This window comes from Antechinus flavipes, chromosome 3, assembly GCF_016432865.1.
Source record: "Antechinus flavipes isolate AdamAnt ecotype Samford, QLD, Australia chromosome 3, AdamAnt_v2, whole genome shotgun sequence".
NCBI lineage: Eukaryota > Metazoa > Chordata > Mammalia > Dasyuromorphia > Dasyuridae > Antechinus > Antechinus flavipes.
Genome location: NC_067400.1, coordinates 450,105,518 through 450,125,714, shown reverse-complemented (window position 1 = coordinate 450,125,714; position 20,197 = coordinate 450,105,518). Strand labels below are relative to the sequence as shown.

At 32.5% G+C, this 20,197-nt stretch overlaps 1 protein-coding gene across 1 annotated transcript in view; it reads left to right on the top strand.

The window, feature by feature from the left end:
- RFC3 (replication factor C subunit 3) overlaps positions 1-20,197 on the top strand; it is a 40,676-nt gene that overhangs the window by 4,827 nt on the left and 15,652 nt on the right. The window contains exons 2-7 of the mRNA XM_051986472.1: positions 6,416-6,553; positions 9,449-9,516; positions 14,764-14,861; positions 18,350-18,531; positions 19,250-19,386; positions 19,484-19,582. Coding sequence (XP_051842432.1) covers positions 6,416-6,553; positions 9,449-9,516; positions 14,764-14,861; positions 18,350-18,531; positions 19,250-19,386; positions 19,484-19,582 — 722 coding nt within the window. The remainder of the gene's footprint in view (positions 1-6,415; positions 6,554-9,448; positions 9,517-14,763; positions 14,862-18,349; positions 18,532-19,249; positions 19,387-19,483; positions 19,583-20,197) is intronic.

Here is a 20,197-nt window from a genome sequence, read left to right as displayed (position 1 = left end):
AAGAAAGAAAAAAACTTAATCTTGTTAGGAGGTAATACAGAATAGGATTTTAAATGAAAACATGTATTTGGTTATTGACCTTGAAATCCTTGTACTCAGAAACTACAACAGCTAATCACTTCCAATTCTTCCGCAGCCAGATAAGAAAATGTAGGCGACATGCTCTTTTAAAAATCTGATTTTTAAGTTATCTTAGTGCAATTTTTGAAAAGTATCAAAAAATATCAAAAAGACAGTATCATATTTAAAGCATTTCTAATTTTAGATAAGACCCCTGGCCATTCAAATAATTGGTTCTTTGTGTGAGAATGTGAGTATGCATAGTTGAGGAGATGTGCTTAAAACTCTATCTGTTCTGTCAATCTATATATGAAGATTTAAAGAAAGAGAAGGCAATTTAGTTTATACTACTTAAAATATTTCAAGTGATAATACTGATGTTTTTTGTCATATCATTGGAATAGGCTTATATTTAGTACTTATTTTTGATTCTGAATATTTATTTTTGAAAATTTTGCTTTATGTAACTGTTACTTTATAATTCAAGTTTATCTGAATTAAAGTACATTTTTTTTATTCTTTGCTTTATGTTAATAAACAGATTAAAAACTTATTTATTTTTCATTGCATATTTCCATTGGACTGGAACCAAAATGTTGTACTATATTTTATATACAATTATAACTTGGACTAGCATAAATTAGAATAACTGGACTTCTTCAGGGGATTCATTGTTCTTGCTACACTAGTTTACCAGAACTTACACTGAAATGATGCCTACAAATCTCCCTGTCAGTATATTTTGTTTACTATTTTCAGAGTTGAATCTAGGTATTGATTAACAATGTTACTTATAGGAAATACATTAAGGATAGATTTTGTTACTTAGTTTCAAGAATGGTTACAGAGGCAATTTATAGTTACTTTGTTCTGATTTTTAATTAAGCCTTTATATGGTTGCCTTTGAGAGGTAGCTTATTGCAGTAGGAAAAGCATATAGAAGAAGGTCATTTCATTTCAAATGAAATAATATAGTTTGTGTATCTTAAACTACTATGTGGCTATTTTCTTTTTTCCCCCCTTTTTTCTTTTATTATAATTTTTTATTTACAAAACATGCTTGAGTAATTTTTCAACTTTGACCCTTGCAAAACCTTCTATTCCAACTTTTCCCCTCCTTTCCCCCACCCCCTCCCCTAGATGGCAGGTAGTCCAATACATGTTAAATATGTTAAAGTATTTGTTAAATACAATATGTGTATACATATTTATACTGTTATCTTGCTGCACAAGAAAAATCGGATTTAGAAAGAAGGTAAAAATAACCTGGGAAGGAAAACAAAAATGCAAGCAGACAATAACAGGAGTGGAAATGCTATGTTGTGGTCCAGATTCATTTCCCATAGTTCTTTCGCTGGGTGTAGCTGGTTCTATTCATTACTGAACAATTGGAACTGATTTGGATCATCTCATTTTTGAAGAGAGCACATCCATCAGAATTGATCATCATATAGTTGAAGTGTATAATGATCGCCTGGTTCTGCTCATTTCACTTAGCATCAGTTCATGCAAGTCTCTCCAGATCTCTCTGAAATCATCCTGGTGGTCATTTCTTATAGAGCAATAACATTCATATACTATAGTTTATTCAACCATTCTTCAATTGATGGGCATACATTCAGTTTCCAGTTTCTTGCCACTACAAAAAGGGCTGCCACAAACATTTTTGCACATGTGGGTCCCTTTCCTTCCTTTAAGAGCTCTTTGGGATATAATCACAGTAGAAACACTGCTGGATCAAAGGGTATGCGTAGTTTGATAATTTTTTGAACATAGTTCCAAATTGCTCTTCAGAATGGTTGGATTCGTTTACAATCCCACCAACAATGTATCAGTGACCCAGTTTTCCTACATCCCCTCCAAAATTTGTCATTATTTTTTCCTATCATTTTAGCTAATCTGAGAGGTGTGTAGTAGTATCTCAGAGTTATCTTAATTTGCATTTCTCTGATCAATAATGATTTGGAGCATCTTTTCATATGACTAGAAATAGTTCAATTTCTTCATTTGAAAATTGCCTGTTCATATCCTTTAACCATTTATCAATTGGAGAATGGCTTGATTTCTTATAAATTAGAGTCAATTCTCTACATATTTTGGAAATGAAGCTTTTATCAGAACCTTTCACTGTAAAAAATATTTTCCCAGTTTGTTGCTTCCCTTCTAATCTTGTCTGCATTTGTTTTGTTTGTATAAAAACTTTTAAACTTAATATAATCAAAATTATCTATTTTGTGATCAATAATAATCTCTAGTTCTTCTTTGGTCACAAATTCCATCCTTCTCCACAGGTCTGAGAGCTAAACTGTCCTATCTTCTAATTTATAATCTCATTCTTTATGTCTAGATCATGAACCCATTTTGACCTTATCTTAATGTATGGTATTAAGTGTGGGTCAATGCCTATTTTCTGCCATACTAATTTCTAATTTTCCAAAGCAGTTTTTGTCAAAAAGCAAATTCTTATCCCAAAAGCTGGGGTCTTTGAGTTTATCAAACACTAGATTATTATAGTTATTGACTATTTTGTCCTGTGAATCTAACCTATTTCACTGATCAACTAGTCTGTTTCTTAGCCAATACCAAATGGTTTTGGTGACCGCTGCTTTATAATGTCGTTTTAGATCTGGTACAGCTAGGTCTATGTGGCTATTTTCTACAAAATTATGGGTTTGAATTAAATAATCACTAAGAAATTAGTTTAGGAAAGAAAACTAGAAATAGCTAATCTGTTCTTATTTTGCAGACTGAGGAACCTGAGTCCTAAAAGGTTGCGCAATTTGTTTAAGATCACATAGCATATAGTTAATTGCAGAAATGAATGTACATATAACTTAAGTCTTCTGGATTTGAAGTTACTGTAGTTTTCACTAAACCATGAAAACTCTCATAATGAATTAACTCCCCAAAGTATCTACAAATTCTTACATTTGTAAAAAGTATATGGGATGCACTTGAGCACATTTCTTCTCTTAGGTCATACGTTCAGTGTATATAATGGCAAATATTATTACAGTGGTATTAGACAATTGGGCTCTTTTCTTGACCTTTTAGTTGGAATAATTGAACTAGCCAATCTATGTAGTAGGGAGCCAGATGCCTAAGTGGATCATATGCTGGAGTCAGGAAGACCTGATTTCAGATTGTGCCTCAGATACTTCCTGGCTGTAGAGATAAAGCATCTACTTTACTGGGTTATTGTGAGGATTGAATGAGATGATATTTCTAAAATAGGTTAGCACAGTAATTGTTATACGTTAGGCACTTAAATATTTTTTTCCTTTTTTCCCTCTAGTATTTTAAAATTTTAATTGTGAGAGAATAAATATATAGTGGGAAGACAGGTTATCTAAAAAAGATCTGGGAATTTTAATGTGTAACTTCTTTGTGATTCAAAAATTTGACATAATAGCCAGAAAAAGTTAATTTGATCTTGAAATAAGTTAATATCAGAATAGAAAAGAAGGTAGTTGTACTCCGATAAGACTAAATCTGCATCATTATATTCAGTTTTCTGTGACAAAGTTTTAAGAAGAAAGCTGGCAATTAGAGGAACAGAAGAGGTTGAATGGGATAGTGAGAATACTAATGCCATATGAAAATTTCCACACTGAAAGAATCCTGGAAATTTAACCTAAAGAAAAAAATTAGGGTGTGGTAGAGATACCACTGTCTTCAAGCATAGAAGGCTGTTACATGGCAGAAGGATTTGAATTGTTGTTTGGCCTTAGGAGGCAGAAGTAGGAACAGTGAGGAGGAGAGGGAGACGGGGACAGGAGGCAGGAAATTGTAGAGATTTAAGTTCTTTGTAAGCAAACTCCTTTTGAGTGATTACAGATTTCTTCTAAGAAGGACTTGCAGTGTTTTGGTGATTTCATACAACCAAATATAATATTATGTACAAACAGAATCATCAGAAGGAAATGAATGTTCTAAAGAAATACTTTTTTGACTTGAATTCTTTGCTGAACTTCTTCTATTACACTGGTGAATATCTTTGGAGAGCATATATGTATCTCTGTTTTATGTCTTGTTTGATATTTATGACCAGATGATGATTGAAGATTATGTATGTTGTATCTTTAAAGGAATCTTGAATGACTTGATAGAGTTCAACAAATACCTTGTTTAAAGTCTTTAGAGTGGTGTTTTGATATATTCAGTCATATGTTTATTTTATGTTGAACAAAAAAGCTTGGTTGGAACTTTTATAGGTACATCTTTCATTCAATTTCATAAGGCCATGAAATACTTCTTGGAAAAACCTGCACATTTATTCATTGGAAAAAAGTAAATGAAAATTGTTTGTTCTTCTTATGGCATGAAGTTGGACGTTCTGTAGAATTTGTCCATCAGTATGTGGGTATATATCTGTGTGTGTGTGTGTGTGTGTGTGTGTGTGTGTGCGTGCATGTGTGTATATGCATTTCAGTCTGTCTTACTCAGCAATGTGATATGACAGCTAGAAAAGTGAATATGACACATGCGCATGTTTGTTTATGCATGTGTTCATTTGTGAATATGTATGTGTATGTGTGTATCTGGAACAAACAATGAAAATGGACACTGAGTTGGGCTCAGAATCAGGAGCAGAGTGGATTATAGAGAAATTATAGAGAAATTAATGACTCCATGCTTCTATAGATAAAGGCCCATCTTAAAATTTTTAAAAAAAGGTTTTTAATTTTTAAAAGATTTGCACGGATAATTTTTCAACATTAACCCTTGCAAAACGTTGTGTTCCAATTTCCTTTCCTTCCTCCTCTCCCAAATAGCAAGTAATCCAATATATATTAAACATATATGTTAAATCCAATATATGCATACATATTTATACAATTATCTTGCTGCACAAGAAAAATCAAGTCAAAAAGGGAAAAAAATGAGAAAGAAAATAAAACGCAAATAAACAACAACAAAAAGAATGAAAATGCTATGTTGTGATCCACACTCAGTTTCCACAGTCTTCTCTCTGGGTGTAGATGACTCTTTTCATCACAAAATCATTGGAACTGGCCTGAATCATTTCATTGTTGGAAAGAGTCATATCCATCAGAATTGATCATCATATAATATTACTGTCGCCATGTATAATGACCTGCTTCTGCTCATTTCACTTAGCATCAGTTCATGTAAGTCTCTCCATGCTTCTCTAAAATCATCCTGCAGTTTATTTCTTATAGAACAATAATATTCCATAACATTATATACCATAATTTATTCAGCCATTCTCCAATTGATGGCCTTTTTTAATACTAATATTCCACCAGGGTCATCTAGCTTTCAGACAAAAAAACACAACAGTAATGAATATCACATAGAAGGACAGGGGTAGGTTTATGATGGTTGTAGACTGTAATATCCGGGCTAGAATGTAATATCCAGGCTAGCTTTCTGGAGGTCCTTGGTTTCAGCAGGATAGTCACCATAAGGATGGTCAGGAATAGAGTCTGACGTTTTTATTGTCTCCTTCACAGTTTGTTCACTCTGACTGACTCTGTCCCCAGTTCTCTCAGCCCTTAAATACCCTATTACAATTACATCATTACAGCATACTGAGTACCTGTGAACTAGAGAACCATTACATCACTATACTAAGTACTAAGTATGTGTAAACTGGAGAACCATCATCTCATCAATTCCATTAAGTTAACACCTTGTTGTTAAGTATCCTTGTTAAAAGTATACTTCTCCAGAGGCCCTCTACAGTAGCCAGGTTATGATATATACCAAATAAAAGAATTTTGAAGATGAATTTCCTGGAAATGTGTGATCAGGAAAATGTGTGATAGAAGAAAAGATGGCCTAGACATGTGATGATAATGAGGGTTGATTAATAGGTCAATCAAGTGCTCCATTGATAAACTCATAGTCTCCAAACAAAGAAAGGAAAACCCTGTAACATATTAGGTAAAACCTCTTTGGTGACCTTAAGGGAAGACTTGGATGAAGAGCTATGTAGAATGAGTAAATATGGATAGGTTGTGATATCTAAATTTTTTGGAGTATAAGAAAAAAACTTCATGGAACTAGTTATTATAGAAGGCAGTGACTGCCATATCACAGATCTTCCATTAAGATGCATATATATTGGGGATCTTGCAGATTGGGGGATTTTTTTGTGCTTTATGAAATCCTTTCCAACCCAAGTTTCTGTTATTTTATAAAATGTACACTTGGTTAGACTGATATTTCACAGTCATGTTCTGGAAGCTTTTCTTTTGTATTCACATTTTCTAGGATAATTATTAAAAATTGTCTATATATATTAATTGAAAATCAACTTTATAGGGAACAAATGTATAACTTCTCACAAGGAGATATGTCAAAATCATTGTTTCTTTGCTTTTTCCAGGTACAATGTGGGGACTTCCCTCATCTCTTAGTGTATGGACCATCAGGAGCTGGGAAAAAGACAAGAATTATGTGTCTCCTGAGGGAACTATATGGAGCTGGCGTGGAAAAGCTAAGGATTGAACATCAAACCATCACAGTAAGCTAGTTTCTGTCTGAGAAATATCATGTATTTGTATATAGAAATTCATAGGTTTTAGAGCTAGAAAGTACTTTAAAAGTCATTCAGCTCTCACATTTTGCAAATAAGGAAACTGAAGCTCAGGAAGTTTAAAGGATTTTCTCAAAGTCACACAATTATGAATGGTAGAATCAGGATTTGAATCCAAGTCTGCTGTCTCCATATCTACTGCTCTTTCCATTTCACTTCCCTTATATCTATGTCACATCCAGGTGGTATATCTCAGAGAAATATAGAAATCTTAGTTTCTTTATTTGTAAAGGATAGAGTTATAATTTCCTCCCACATGTGCTTCAGTCATTGGGGGTATGTGTATATCTTAAACTGATAAAGTTGCTCAGTAAACCTTTGTCAAACACCTATTTTATACAATATCCTGTGGTAGACTCTTCAAGATATTGCATTTGGTAAGAAGTAGTATCTAAGCACTTTGAAAGCTGCAAACCTTTCCTTCTGGTAGTTTACAGTCTAGGGGGTATATAAGAAACCATTCAGATTGAACTTTAATACATTTAAAAGTAATTCAGTGGTTGAGTCAGTTCAAATCCTGACTGATAATTAGCATCTATGACCTTGGGCAAGTCACTTAAAATATTGCTTTAGTCTCCTCATCTGTAAAATGGGGATTATAATACCACTTCCCTCCTAGGATTATGGTGAGGATAAATGAAATAATATTTGTAAAATGCTTTATAAACCTTGAAGTGCTAAGTAAATATTAGTTATTATTATATCATAATCATAAGATCATATATTTCTGTCATTAGGGTTTTATAATCAAGTAGGATATACACACACCCACACCCACACACACACCCACACATACATACATATACACACACACACACACACACACATATATATATACACAAATATAATTTATAAAGTAAAGTGTAAGTTCACAAGAGTTGGACAAAGTTCTATGAAGAGTTCAGAAAAGTTACTTATAGAGGTTATTAAGAAAGGCTTTATATAGATATCACTTGATCTTGTTAACATATATAGCATTTTTACTTAATTCACTGAGAAATGAAAATAGTGCTTCTAATGAATTTGTGTGTGTGTGTGTGTGTGTGTGTGTGTGTGTGTAGGTATGTATGTATGTATGTATGTATGGGTGTGTTTGTTTTATCATGCAAAAGACAAAAACATATCTGTTCCCATCCTCAAGGGTAATTTATATTCTATCAGGAGATAAAACATATACACATAAGTGACGCATATATATATATATATATATATACATATATATACATATATATATATATATATACATATATATACATACATATATATACATACATACATATATATATATATACATACATATATATATATACATACATATATATATATATATATATATATATATATATATATATATATATATATATATATATATATAGTGTTTTTGGAGGAAAGGTGGTTAAAATTTGGGGAGGAGGGGAATGTTCCTCAGGAGCAACTTCATGTAGGAGCTGGCATTTGAGCTAAGTTTTTAAGACATCTTACTCCTAAGAGATCAGGTGAAGAAGCTATAGAAAATTTCTCCTACTTCTCAGCTTCTCAACTTCCTTGAAATGTGATTTTTGACCTTACCATTCTTCTGAAACTTCTCTTTTTAAACTTCTCTATTTATTAACTACTAAATTTGATGACTGTTTTCCTGTCCTTGTTTTCCTTGATTTGTGCAGATTTTGACACTCTTAAGTCCCGTTGTCCCTTGGAGAACGTCTCTTTCCTTGATTTCTGTGACATTGTTATGTCCTGTCTCTTCTACTGATATTACTGGTTCTTCTTAATCTCATTTGCTTGATTCTTATTTGTTTCCCATCACATTGTTAGAGGTCATCCTCAAGATTTTGTTTTGGGTTCTCTTAGGAAAAGTTCTTATGTATTATCTATAATCTTTGCGCAGTTGACTTGTAAATCTATACATTTAACCACTAAGCTCATCATCTAGTAAGTCTCTATTTGACATTGTTATGATTGACTAGATGTCTCCTTTATGGAGCCTTCTCTAATCTCTCAATTGTTAAAAACCTAGTTTTGATTCTTGCTAGTAAGATTTTAAATCGTTTGTGATCACCTCTATATAATTAGCAGTTTTCATATTTGTAGAATGAGAACAGTAGTAGCACCTATTTTACTTGGTGATTGTTAGAATTAAATGAAAGATGATCCCTGCCCTTCAAGGAGTTTACCATTTAATGGGAGAAGACAATATATAAAAAATTACTGTAGTCAAAAGCAAGTAGAGCAGCTGATGGGAGAAGAAATTAGCTAGAAAAATCTGAAGCTTTTTTTGGAGGAAGGCTTTGGAAGCATTTTAAGAGGGAGGTATGGATTATCAAAGCTGAATCAGTTTCCCAGATGATGAGATTTTAAGTGATGAGTTTATTCTGGGGGAATTAATGAAGTTTGTAGAATTTTATTTGAAAATTCATTAGTAGCTGATACTTAATTGAAGTCACTTTGAGATCATTTTCAAATATAAACTGTTAACTAGTCTCAACACATCTTGCATGTGTGAAGTTACTTTTTCAAACTCAAGTATACAATTACATGTTTATCTTTATCATAGTTAATGCTTCCAAGTGAGTACTTGAATTAAAACTGATTGAAACATAAGAAAGGAATAATGACCTTTTATCTTCTCATAACAGCTCTATAAAGTTGCTAGAGTATATGTAGATTAAATATATATTTAGAATGGGTTGGATTATCTACTCCTAAACTGAATCTTTTATATCACAAAAATGACACTAGAGAATACCTTGCACTTAATCTAAAAATTAATCTGTGAAATATATTTAGTATATATATATATATTTTTTTTTTTCCTCTACACAGACCCCATCTAAAAAGAAAATTGAAATCAGCACAATTGCAAGTAATTATCACCTTGAAGTCAACCCTAGGTAAGTCATTTATAAATGACCATTCATTTATTACATTATTTGCTAAATGATTTGATTTGCAAATCATTTATTGCCTTCTGCATCTCTAAATGCCTTCAAAGGTGGATTTTTTTTAAAAAGCATAATATGTGCATCTTGAAAATAAAAGTGAATATGATTAGATAATGAATATTACTGATATATAATACAAACAAATATTTAGCTTTCCTTGCACAGGGCAAAATCTTTTTTTTTTTAATCAAGACATCCATAGACCCCACATTAAGCATTCCTGCTGAAGTGGATGGAAAAATCTGAGACCTGTTTTGCGCCTGAGAGATCTCATACTAATTTGAAGTGAAGGGAATGTTTGGATCTGATAGTTGGGTAACATTCAGATAGGGAGGGGAGAAAGCATTCTTAGCAAATGAGTAAGTGGCGATAACAATTCATGAAAGGAAAATGAGGATATACATCTATTTAGAAAAGAGGAGTTGAGACATTCATAATTTACTGAATGATAATAATAAGTAATAATAAGATAATAATAAGTAATAATGGCAAAAATAACACCAAGACACTCATAATAACTTAATGAGTTAACCTATCTCTGCCCCTTTCATGGAAACATGAATAAAAGACAACCATTCAGCCTCATTAAGATGTTCACAATGATCAAAATTGTATTAGAAGGATTGGTTGAAAGAACTAAGGATAATTAGTTTTGAGAAGACACACCACCTTCCTTTATTGAAAAGATCCAAGGATCACCTTTTATATGAAGACATTCTTGATTTCTCCAACAGTTAGTACTCTCTCTTGCTATTTTATATATTTTACATGTAATTTTTATAAATTTAATGTATTTACACATGTGCACACACTCACGTTCATTCTCTTATCTTTACTGTTACCATGTAAGCTCTTTGATGGCTCAGGGAAGGTTTCACTTTTGTCTTTGTATCCTCTGATCTTAACAAATATTTGTTGGTACATTAATTTTTATCTTAGGTAGATCTTTTAATTTCTCTGCACATGTGTCTTAGATGTAAAATGATACTCTGCAAATATTTATTAAACTCCTATTATGTGCAATATTCTATATTAGTCACAAGAGACAAAGATCATAATATAGAGTTCCTATCTTTAAGGACTTTTGAGCTAATATGCAGAGCATAATGATACCTTATGTACCTACTTAACTAGCTTATTATGTTCAAATGAGATGTTATATTTGTCAGTATTTAAAAAATTAGATAGCTAATTTTTAGCAATGGAGTATATGGTGTCTTCAAGGAGGTTTAATACCTCTGATAAAAGAGCTTGCTGAACCCTATTCAGGGCTGCTGATCTACATTTGATGTCTATTTGGCCCTAAACTCTTGCCTTTTCTAAGAATCTATAGCATGTGCAGCAGCTACACCCTGGTAAACCATCTCAACAGACAAACTAATCAGGTTGAGGGTAACTGATGAGCCTCAAATCCATTGGTGAATTTAGGGGGTTTCTATCCCAAAAATGTAAAGACTTACCCCCAATGGAATCAGTAAATAAGAATAATTTGTTCCAATGGCCATGAAAATGGTTAAAGCATGTGCTGTGGATCACTTAGAGCTTGGTCAGACATTGAGGACACCAAAATCATCCAGTGCGTCCTGGGCCATCACCAGTTAACTTGACTTTTGTTTTGCCACTAGACTTCAGTGATCTTTGAAAAAAGAGTGAGGTTGATGGCTTCATGCCACTCTGCTTCACTTAAATTTGGTTTTTGTTGTTCTTTGCTTGTATTCTCATTATTAGTATTATTTTCAACCCATATTTTCTTAGCAGGAATCCTTTTAAGCCTCTTGTCCTCTTTGTCAAGGATAATTTAGTTAAAACTTGAAATAGCTATAAATCGAAGTGTTTACAAATTAAATTGTAATGGATAACTGTCAAGTTTTCTACATTGTTTGAACTCTTACTTTTCTCTCAGGGTACCTCTTTTGCTATATATGATATGTGATCTTTTATCATACAGACTAATTGATAGCAGTTTTAATCTACACATTAAATATTAGTAAAACTTCCTTTCTCACTTTTTAATAAATGTAAATAGAAATTCTAACGTTTTCTTCTGTATTTCAGTGGTTGTGACATATGTTTCATGTTAGAAACTAGTAAATATATTAAAAATAAGGTAAATAAAGTGATGGCATACCACATAGAGCACTGGCCCTGCAGTCAGGAGGAACTGAGTTCAAATCTGGCCTTGGGACACAACACGTTCTAGCAGTATGACCCTGGGCAAGTCACTTAACCTCAGTTGTTTCGCCAAAAGGAAAGAAAAACAGGGTAAACAGTTACATTTATATCATTTCGTGTTTTAAGGATTTGTTGTCTAATCTGGGGGACATTCCTTTAATTGATAGAAATAGCCTCTTCATAATAATTATGACTATAAAATAAATCATCAGCCTATTAACAGCTTAAGGATGAATTTGAAGTTAACTAGGCTAGTCCTCAGAATGCAGATATATAAACTATAACCCTTCCAACCTAGTATAGAATCTGCCAGAGCTTCCATTTTATTAGCATAGCTTTTAGAAAGATTACCATAAAAAATGGGAAAAGGATTTACATGTACAAAAATATTTAAAGCAACTCATTTTAGGGTGGCAAAGAATTGAAAAGTGAAGGGATGCCATTAGTTGGGGAGTTACTAGCAAGCTGTAGTCCATGAATGTAATCGAGTACTATTTTGCTGTAAGAAGTAATGAGTAGGTGGATTTCAAAAAAATCTGGAAAGACTTACATGAACTGATGCAAAGTGAAGAGAGTCAAACCATTATATACAATAACAGCAACATTATGAAGTGATTAGCTATAAATAACTTAGCTCTTCTCTTCAATACAATGATCCAAGACAATTCTAAGGGACTTATGATGGAAAATGCTATCCATTTCCAGAACAAGAACTGATGGAGTCTGAATAAAGGTTGAAATATGCTATTTTCACTTTCTTTATCTTTTTTTGTGTGTATTTTTTCCCCTTTCAATTGATTTATTATTTCACAATATCACTAATATGAAAATATTTGACATGATTCCACAAATATAACCTATTTGAAATTCTTATATTTTTAAGAAAGGGAGAAGAAACAGGAGGGGCAAAATTTGAAACTTGAAGTTTTGTGGGTTTTTTTTTTTCTTCTAAACATTTTTATATGTTGCACAAGAAAAAGCAGATCAAAAAGGAAAAATAAATGAGAAAAAAAAAGCAAACAACAATAACAACAAAGGTGAAAATGCTATGTTGTGATGTACATTCAGCCCCCTAAGTCCTCTCTCTGGGTGTAAGAAGGCTCTCTCCATCACAAGTCTATTAGAATTGGCCTGAATCACCACATTGTTGAGAAGAGTCAAGTCCATCAGAGTTAATCACTTCATTTTGCATAAGTTCATGTAAGTCTCTCTAGGCTTTTCTGAAATTATCCTGCTATTTCCATTCCTTCTGTTTTTGTCCACTTGCATTTTTGTTTTCCTTCTCAGGTTATTTTCACCTTATTTCTAAATCCAATTTTTCTGGTACAACAAGATAATTGTATAAATGTGTATACGTATATTGTATTTAACATATACTTTAACATATTTAACATGTATTGATCTACCTGCTGTCTAGGGGAAAGGGTGGGGGAAAGGAAGGGAAAAGTTGGAACAGAAGGTTTTACAAGGGTCAGTGCTGAAAAATTACCCATGCATATGTCTTGTAAATAAAAAGCTATTATAATAAAAAATAAATACATAAAATAAAAAAAAAATAATTCTGATTTAAAAAAAAGAAAAAGAAATCATTTCTTATATAGATTAATAATATTGTATTACATCCCTATACCTTAACTTATTCAGCCATTCAGTTTCCAGTTCCTTGCCACTACAAAAAGAGGTTGCTACAAATATTTTTGCATATGTGGATCTTTCCCTCTTTTTTATGATCTCTTTGGGATATAGATCAAAGTGGATCAAAGGGTATGCACAATTTGATAGCCCTTTGGGTATATGGAACTTAAAGTTAAAAAATGTTAATATTTTTCTTTTTAATGTAATTGGAAAAAATTAAGTACCATTTAAAATTTTAAAACAAGAAAGAATTAGCTTTATTATCATAATTAGACAATGAAAGTGGACACTGACTCATATTTCTTTTACAATTTTTGCTATAGCAATAAGATGAAGAAACACCATTGGGGTCATCTTTTCAGGAGACTTAATGCTACTTACTGTAATTTTTAGGAAATGATCTTGCAGGGATTTGTTTGCTTCCCGCTTTGTCATTGTAAAATCTCAACTGTGAATGTAAGAGTACTGCTGCAAGTTAAAATCTATTAATCAAGGACTACTTGCAGTGAAGTCACATTGGAAAGATGTGATTAAGGAGTAGCTACTAAGTTGTCTAGTTTTTCCTTTTTATCTAGCCAATTCATCCTATGAAGTCAACTCCTTTATTTATCTATCCCATGCTGGGTATAAATCTCAGATTTATACATGGTTTGTCATTTTTCATTTCTTTCTTCAAGAAGAGGATAGTTAAGTGTCTGAATTTCAAAATTTTCAATATAAAAGTAGAAGCATTCAGTGTTGCTGCATGTAATCCACAAGCTATATTCTACATGTTGATTTAACAAATACTTAAGCAGAAAATTGTTTGGACTTCACTGAAGTACCATTGTGGTATGACTGTATATTCTACAAAGGCTATATATGTCATGAGGGGACAGATTCTGATAAGTCTTACCAAGAAGGAAAGCTTTGATGAACTGCTTTTGAGGGCCCAGGGTCACTTATTTCTTAGCTCCATTTCCAGGTGTTATGATGAATTTTGGTCTATATCTACTAAGTCATAGAGTGTGGGTTTTAATCATCCTGACCACTCAGTAACTACAGTATTGTAGTAGTTATCCTCATCACCTTCTCAATAAACAAAACTACAATATGGGTAAGATTTCTTGGGTGCATTGTTGTCTATAATGTAACCAATTAGTGATACATTGTTCAGTAATATGAGAAATCTTACTGCCTTTTAAGTCTAGTGACCATATCTAAAGATTTGTTGACTTGTTTATTAAGGACTAATCATGTAAATTGCGGTGTTACAAAGTTTATTGTGCTATGTGTTGGAGTAAAATCATTTTGAACCATTTGGGAGGGAGTCTTAAAAATTTTCTCAAATTAACGAATTAAAAAAATAATTGTTACATTATGCTTTCTTTGTGTTTTTGTTTTATGTAGTGATGCTGGAAATAGTGACCGGGTTGTAATTCAGGAACTATTGAAAACAGTGGCACAATCACAGCAACTTGAGACAAGTACCCAAAGAGAGTTTAAAGGTACATAAAAATGAAGATAATGTTAAAAATTAGCATCATCCATTCCCTAAACCAGCCATGGGAAGTTGTTATTCAAAATTGAAATGGAATATTGCATATATAAAATAAAATGTTGTGAAAATTTTAATGAAGTTGAAGACAACTTTTAAAAACATTATCTGTGTTTTGTTATTTTTAGGCTTTTTGATAGGGACTTGTTGAAAAACAATGAAGAGAAATATAATATCTGGAAGCTAACATGTAGTGCCTTAAAGTTTCCAAAGAAGTCTACATATGGCATGTTGCTTCATAATATCTTAGTGGTTTGAAAAAAAAAAAAGAGCACAAATACTATCCATCTGTGTTCTAGCTAAGTTTTAACTCAAATACATACATTATTTACTATATTTTGGCTTTGACTTATTGTTTGCCTTTGTTTATGTACATTCATACACATCTACACTTGCTCCTCTGGGACTTTCTTTGTTTTTTGTCTCTGGTCTGTCCTATGCGAATATGAGAAAATGTTGTTTATAACCAGTCAGCAAATATTTACTTATAATATGCCAACACATGAAAATGTGATGTCATTAATCATGGGAACGCTTAACTAGAGTCAAAAATAGGATAGGATGAATGGGGCTTTATACAAGGGTATCAGTACAGAGGGAGAGATAGGGGCAGTATCCTTCTGTAGCAGCAACCAGCTGGTTTGTAGTATAGTCTTACTGAGCACATTCCATCTTACCCCCAGGATCTTGTTGCCATGATGCTCATCTTCTAGAGCTGACTTTCCATGAAGAAAATAAGCTCTTCTCTTGGTATAGCATCACCTGTGATTGTATTTTTCCCTAACCTTTGCACTTTTTAGCCCTCAATATACCTTTCTCCCATCCTTTATCTCCTAACAACAAATTTTCTGATTTCTGTTGTTAGTTTGATTGTAGATTGAGCACCCTTCTGATTTTTTTTTTTAATCTTCTCAGCCTATTATTAACATCAGTATACATTGTTAAAATAAAAGCAAAACCTTCTGTTTTCTTTAATGGAATTTTAAAATGTTGAGTTTTTTAAATTCAGACTTCAGATGGAACTGCCTTAAAAAAAATTAACATTGGTCAGCAATGAAGACTTTCCTTTCATGAAGAGGGGAAGACAAAGTGCAACTACAGATTAGGATGGGAAAAGAAATGAAGACTAGTTTAAACTAAAGCCCTTTCATTAAAGTCATGCATTCAAATGGTTGGTGTGCTTAAAGAACCAGATTTTGCCTTGCAAAGTTAGTAGCTGTCTAACTCTGGGCAAATTGTTTAACTCTTTGAACCTTTTTCTTGATCTTTAAAATAGATGTGTAATATTAATAGTAAAAAAAGAAGGAGCTGTGTTTTGCTCAATGAGCCGGTTCCACTTGGGTCTCCAGTGGGACAGCTCTTACTCTTTCTTATTCACAGAGGCCCTGTCCTACCTTTCTCTCCTTTCCCCTCTGCCCTCCCTCTCTCCTCCTTTCCTTTTTCTCCTTCCTTCCCCTCCCCTTCTCTCTGTTTACTTGGAGGTGTCATACCTTTATCTGTGGGTGTTCTGGCCAAAGGAATGTAAATTTTGATAACTGAAACCAAATCACTGGTTTGATTGACCAATAGTAGATCCAAGGCCATTCCACATTTGGTTGTTGTTTGGATCCTGATTGGCAAAGTGAATGTAAACAGCAATTGTTTCTGTGTTGAGTTTTATTTTGACTAAGTAAAAGAGGCCATTCTCTGCCGCATTTCTTACCTAGACTTTATTACTGATTTAAGTGTTGCCTTAATGAAACTGAAATCTGTTTAGACTTTACCTCAAAAAGATTCAGGTATTTCTCTGCTTCTGTGGCCATCTCCAGTCATCTTGATCTGTATCTAGCCACTGGACCCAAATATCTTTGGAAGAGAAAGTGAAGTGGTGACTTTGCACACAGATTCTCACTTAAATTTAATTCACTTGCATGTCATCACCACCCTGATATCATGGTTCTTTTGAGAATGAAGGACAAATAATAGTAGTAGTAGTAATAGTATCCATCTTTAAGGGTTATGTAGTCAAATGAGATGGTATGTGACATGATATGTGAAATACAATGAGATGTGTAAAGTGCTTTGCCAAACTTACTTCAAGCACTAAGTAAATTTTAGCTATATTATTAAACTGGCTAACTTGGGCAAAATAAGTGCTTTAGTTCTAAATGGACTGATGAGAAAATGAGTGAAGCTTTGCAAATCCAACATTACTACAAGAAAAACTACTTAGAACATTTAGAGGTCAGTAGTGTTAGAGGTGCCATGTATTTAATAAATAAGTCAGAAGTCCCTATTGTGTATTTCATTACTTATGTGTGACCTTGGATAAGTCCCTTTTTCCTTGAGGTTATTCCCTTGTTGAAAAATGGGAATGGATATTTGGTTTTGCCTATTGTATAAGGATACTGAGAGAATCAAAGAAGATGTATAGTAATATTTCCATTTGAAAAGTAGAAAAAGCATACAAACCTTAGTTGGCTTTTTATTAACTATAGGAAATGGATGAAAGAAGTATTTATTGCTGTTATAAGTCATGGAGAAAATTTTTTGCTGTTGGAAGTAGAGGTATATATGTTTGATGTATCTTCTGTTCTCATCCTGGCATTTTTTCCTTTTAAATTAGATTAGCCTTGCTGACATTAGAAAATAAGGACATCCCAGAGAAATCTTAAGATACCTTAGTGGTAAGAATAAAGCAGACTGCCAGGGTAGCGATACGTTAGAACTAACAGGAAATTAGATTAAAATAATTAAAATGCCTTCTGTGTACAAAGATAAGCATAAGTATGATACATTTTATTAGGAAGAATTTTATTTGATTTACTGCCTTAGAAATAAATGTTTTTATGGCTGTCACACTGATGGTGGTTTAAATGAAAAATCTAGAATTAAATTACCCGATATATTTATATATCACAGCACAAGAAAACATGAACTATAATGGGTTAAACCAATATTAATACATTTTGCCACCTAATTTTTCTCCTTGATATCCAAATTTTTCTTTTCTTTTTTCTTTTTTTTGATAGATTGCTAAAATTACTTTTTTGTAGCAGAATTAAAAGCAAGAAGGGACCTTAGAAATCATCTAGTCTATATCTCTCTTCCTCTTTATATACCTTAATTTTAGAGGTGAATACATAGAGACCCAGAGACTTTTACATGAATTGTTTAAAGTCACAGAGCTGAATCTAGAAAAAGTCTCTCCCTTAACTCAGTGAAAAAAAATCTTTGCTTATAAAAGTGTAACATTTGCTTTTAGATTGCCTTAGAGTAAGAATTAGTTCTTTATCTTGACCATTATGGAAAAATGGAACATACCTTTCTGCCAACCACTGTTTCTACAGAGCTTGTTTTTAGACTTTTGACCTTTGGTAGAGAGGGGGAAACTACTCCAAGACTTTCTCTTTGAGTTAATTTATTTTAATGATTTTTTTTTTTTAATAATTATTTTAGTGGTTTTACTGACTGAAGTTGACAAACTTACCAAAGATGCTCAACATGCCTTACGTAGAACTATGGAAAAATACATGTCTACTTGCAGATTAATACTGTGTTGTAATTCTACATCAAAAGTAATACCACCTATTCGGAGTAGATGCCTTGCAGTTCGTGTTCCTGCTCCCAGCATTGAAGATGTAAGTTAAGTTGGAACATAAATTTTTTTGAAAGATTTAAAGAGTGCTGTTTGTTCATTTATCAAATCTTCTTTACCACATCTGACATATTTTAAAACTAAAATATAAATGCCACTTTTTTCCTACTCTTTACTTTGAAAGACTCTCTAACTACAAAGCTATTGCATAGTGTAAACACTTTTGTCCTTCTAACTTATGCATTGATACTATTTGTGCTATTTATGTAGTACGAGCTATAGTGGGTAATAAATTCAGAGACTGGGCTTCAGTAATTTACTATGTTATCTTCTACACATAGATCTTCTGAAGTCAATTAAAGCTGTCTGTGGAGTAGGTAGTGAGTACAAAGAAGGACTGTTGGAATGCAGAAGAGATTTCAGTCTCCAGTTGTATGTAGAAAAAGAAATCTAAAATGAAGTTCTCTTAGATTTCCCACTACTATTACTCTGGTATAATTATCATAGTTTCTATCATCAGTAAAACAATTCATTTATAATATCAAACAGAACCTCACTTCTGAGAATTTAGGATAGTGCATACCTTTAATATTAATTGGAATGAGATTGACTTATTTTTTTCTTAAAGGTTTCTCTAGTAAAAAATAAAATAAACACTCCTTTCTTCTCCTCTGACAAAAATCATGTTTGAATGAGTATTGTCCTATCCAAGAAAAGTTGATTTTTCTCTTTGGCTACAGTTTTATTAACTGTTTTCATAGATTTGCCATGTATTGTCCACTGTGTGCAAGAAAGAAGGTCTGAATCTTCCTTCAGAGCTAGCTCATAGACTTGCAGAGAAGTCCTGTAGAAATCTCAGAAAAGCCTTGCTTATGTGTGAAGCCTGCAGGGTGCAACAGTAAGTATAAATGAAAAGTTAATAGAACTTTTTATAGTAAAATCACATATGTCTTTCTCAGCTTCTAAAATACAAAATGATCTTTTTTGTCATATAGGTATCCTTTTACTTCAGATCAAGATATCCCTGAAACGGATTGGGAAGTATATTTGAGAGAGACTGCCAACGCTATTGTCAGTCAGCAGACTCCCCAAAGGTAAGCAATGTAACTTAAGTATTTTAAAAGTAATATACTAGATAGCAAAATCTTTTCATTAGAGTAGTTAAGATTTTTAGAATTTTTTTGTGACCTTATACAATTTTAATTTTAATAGCGTTTAAAATTAAAATTTTATTCTGTCTGTGTTCAAAGCTTTAAAAAAATTGGTTAGATTAGCATTCAGAAATCTAGTAATTCAGAAGTTGCTAGAAATAGATAATAAATAAACATACCCTTTTTATTAAACTCTTGATGTGTAAATGTGGTGAATTTATGTATAAATTATAACCACTGCTGGGAGTCAGTTGGAATTCTTTTGTATTTCTCACACCCATCAAATAGCTGACTTAATATTTCTGCATAATATATTACTAACTTCTCTGACTTCTAGTAGTGCAAAGAACATAGCCTTAATGTATAATAAAGGTTCAAAGAGGTCTCTCTTGGCCTGTTTTACCACAAAATAAACCTGTTCCCTTAAGTAAACTTTTAAGCTGATCAAAAATGGTTTTCCATTTTTGGAAATGCTTCCACTTTGAAAGACATTGATTTTAAGTTAAGATAAGAACAATATTGGTAAGAAGTTTAGTTTTTATTTTTTTACCCTTCTGT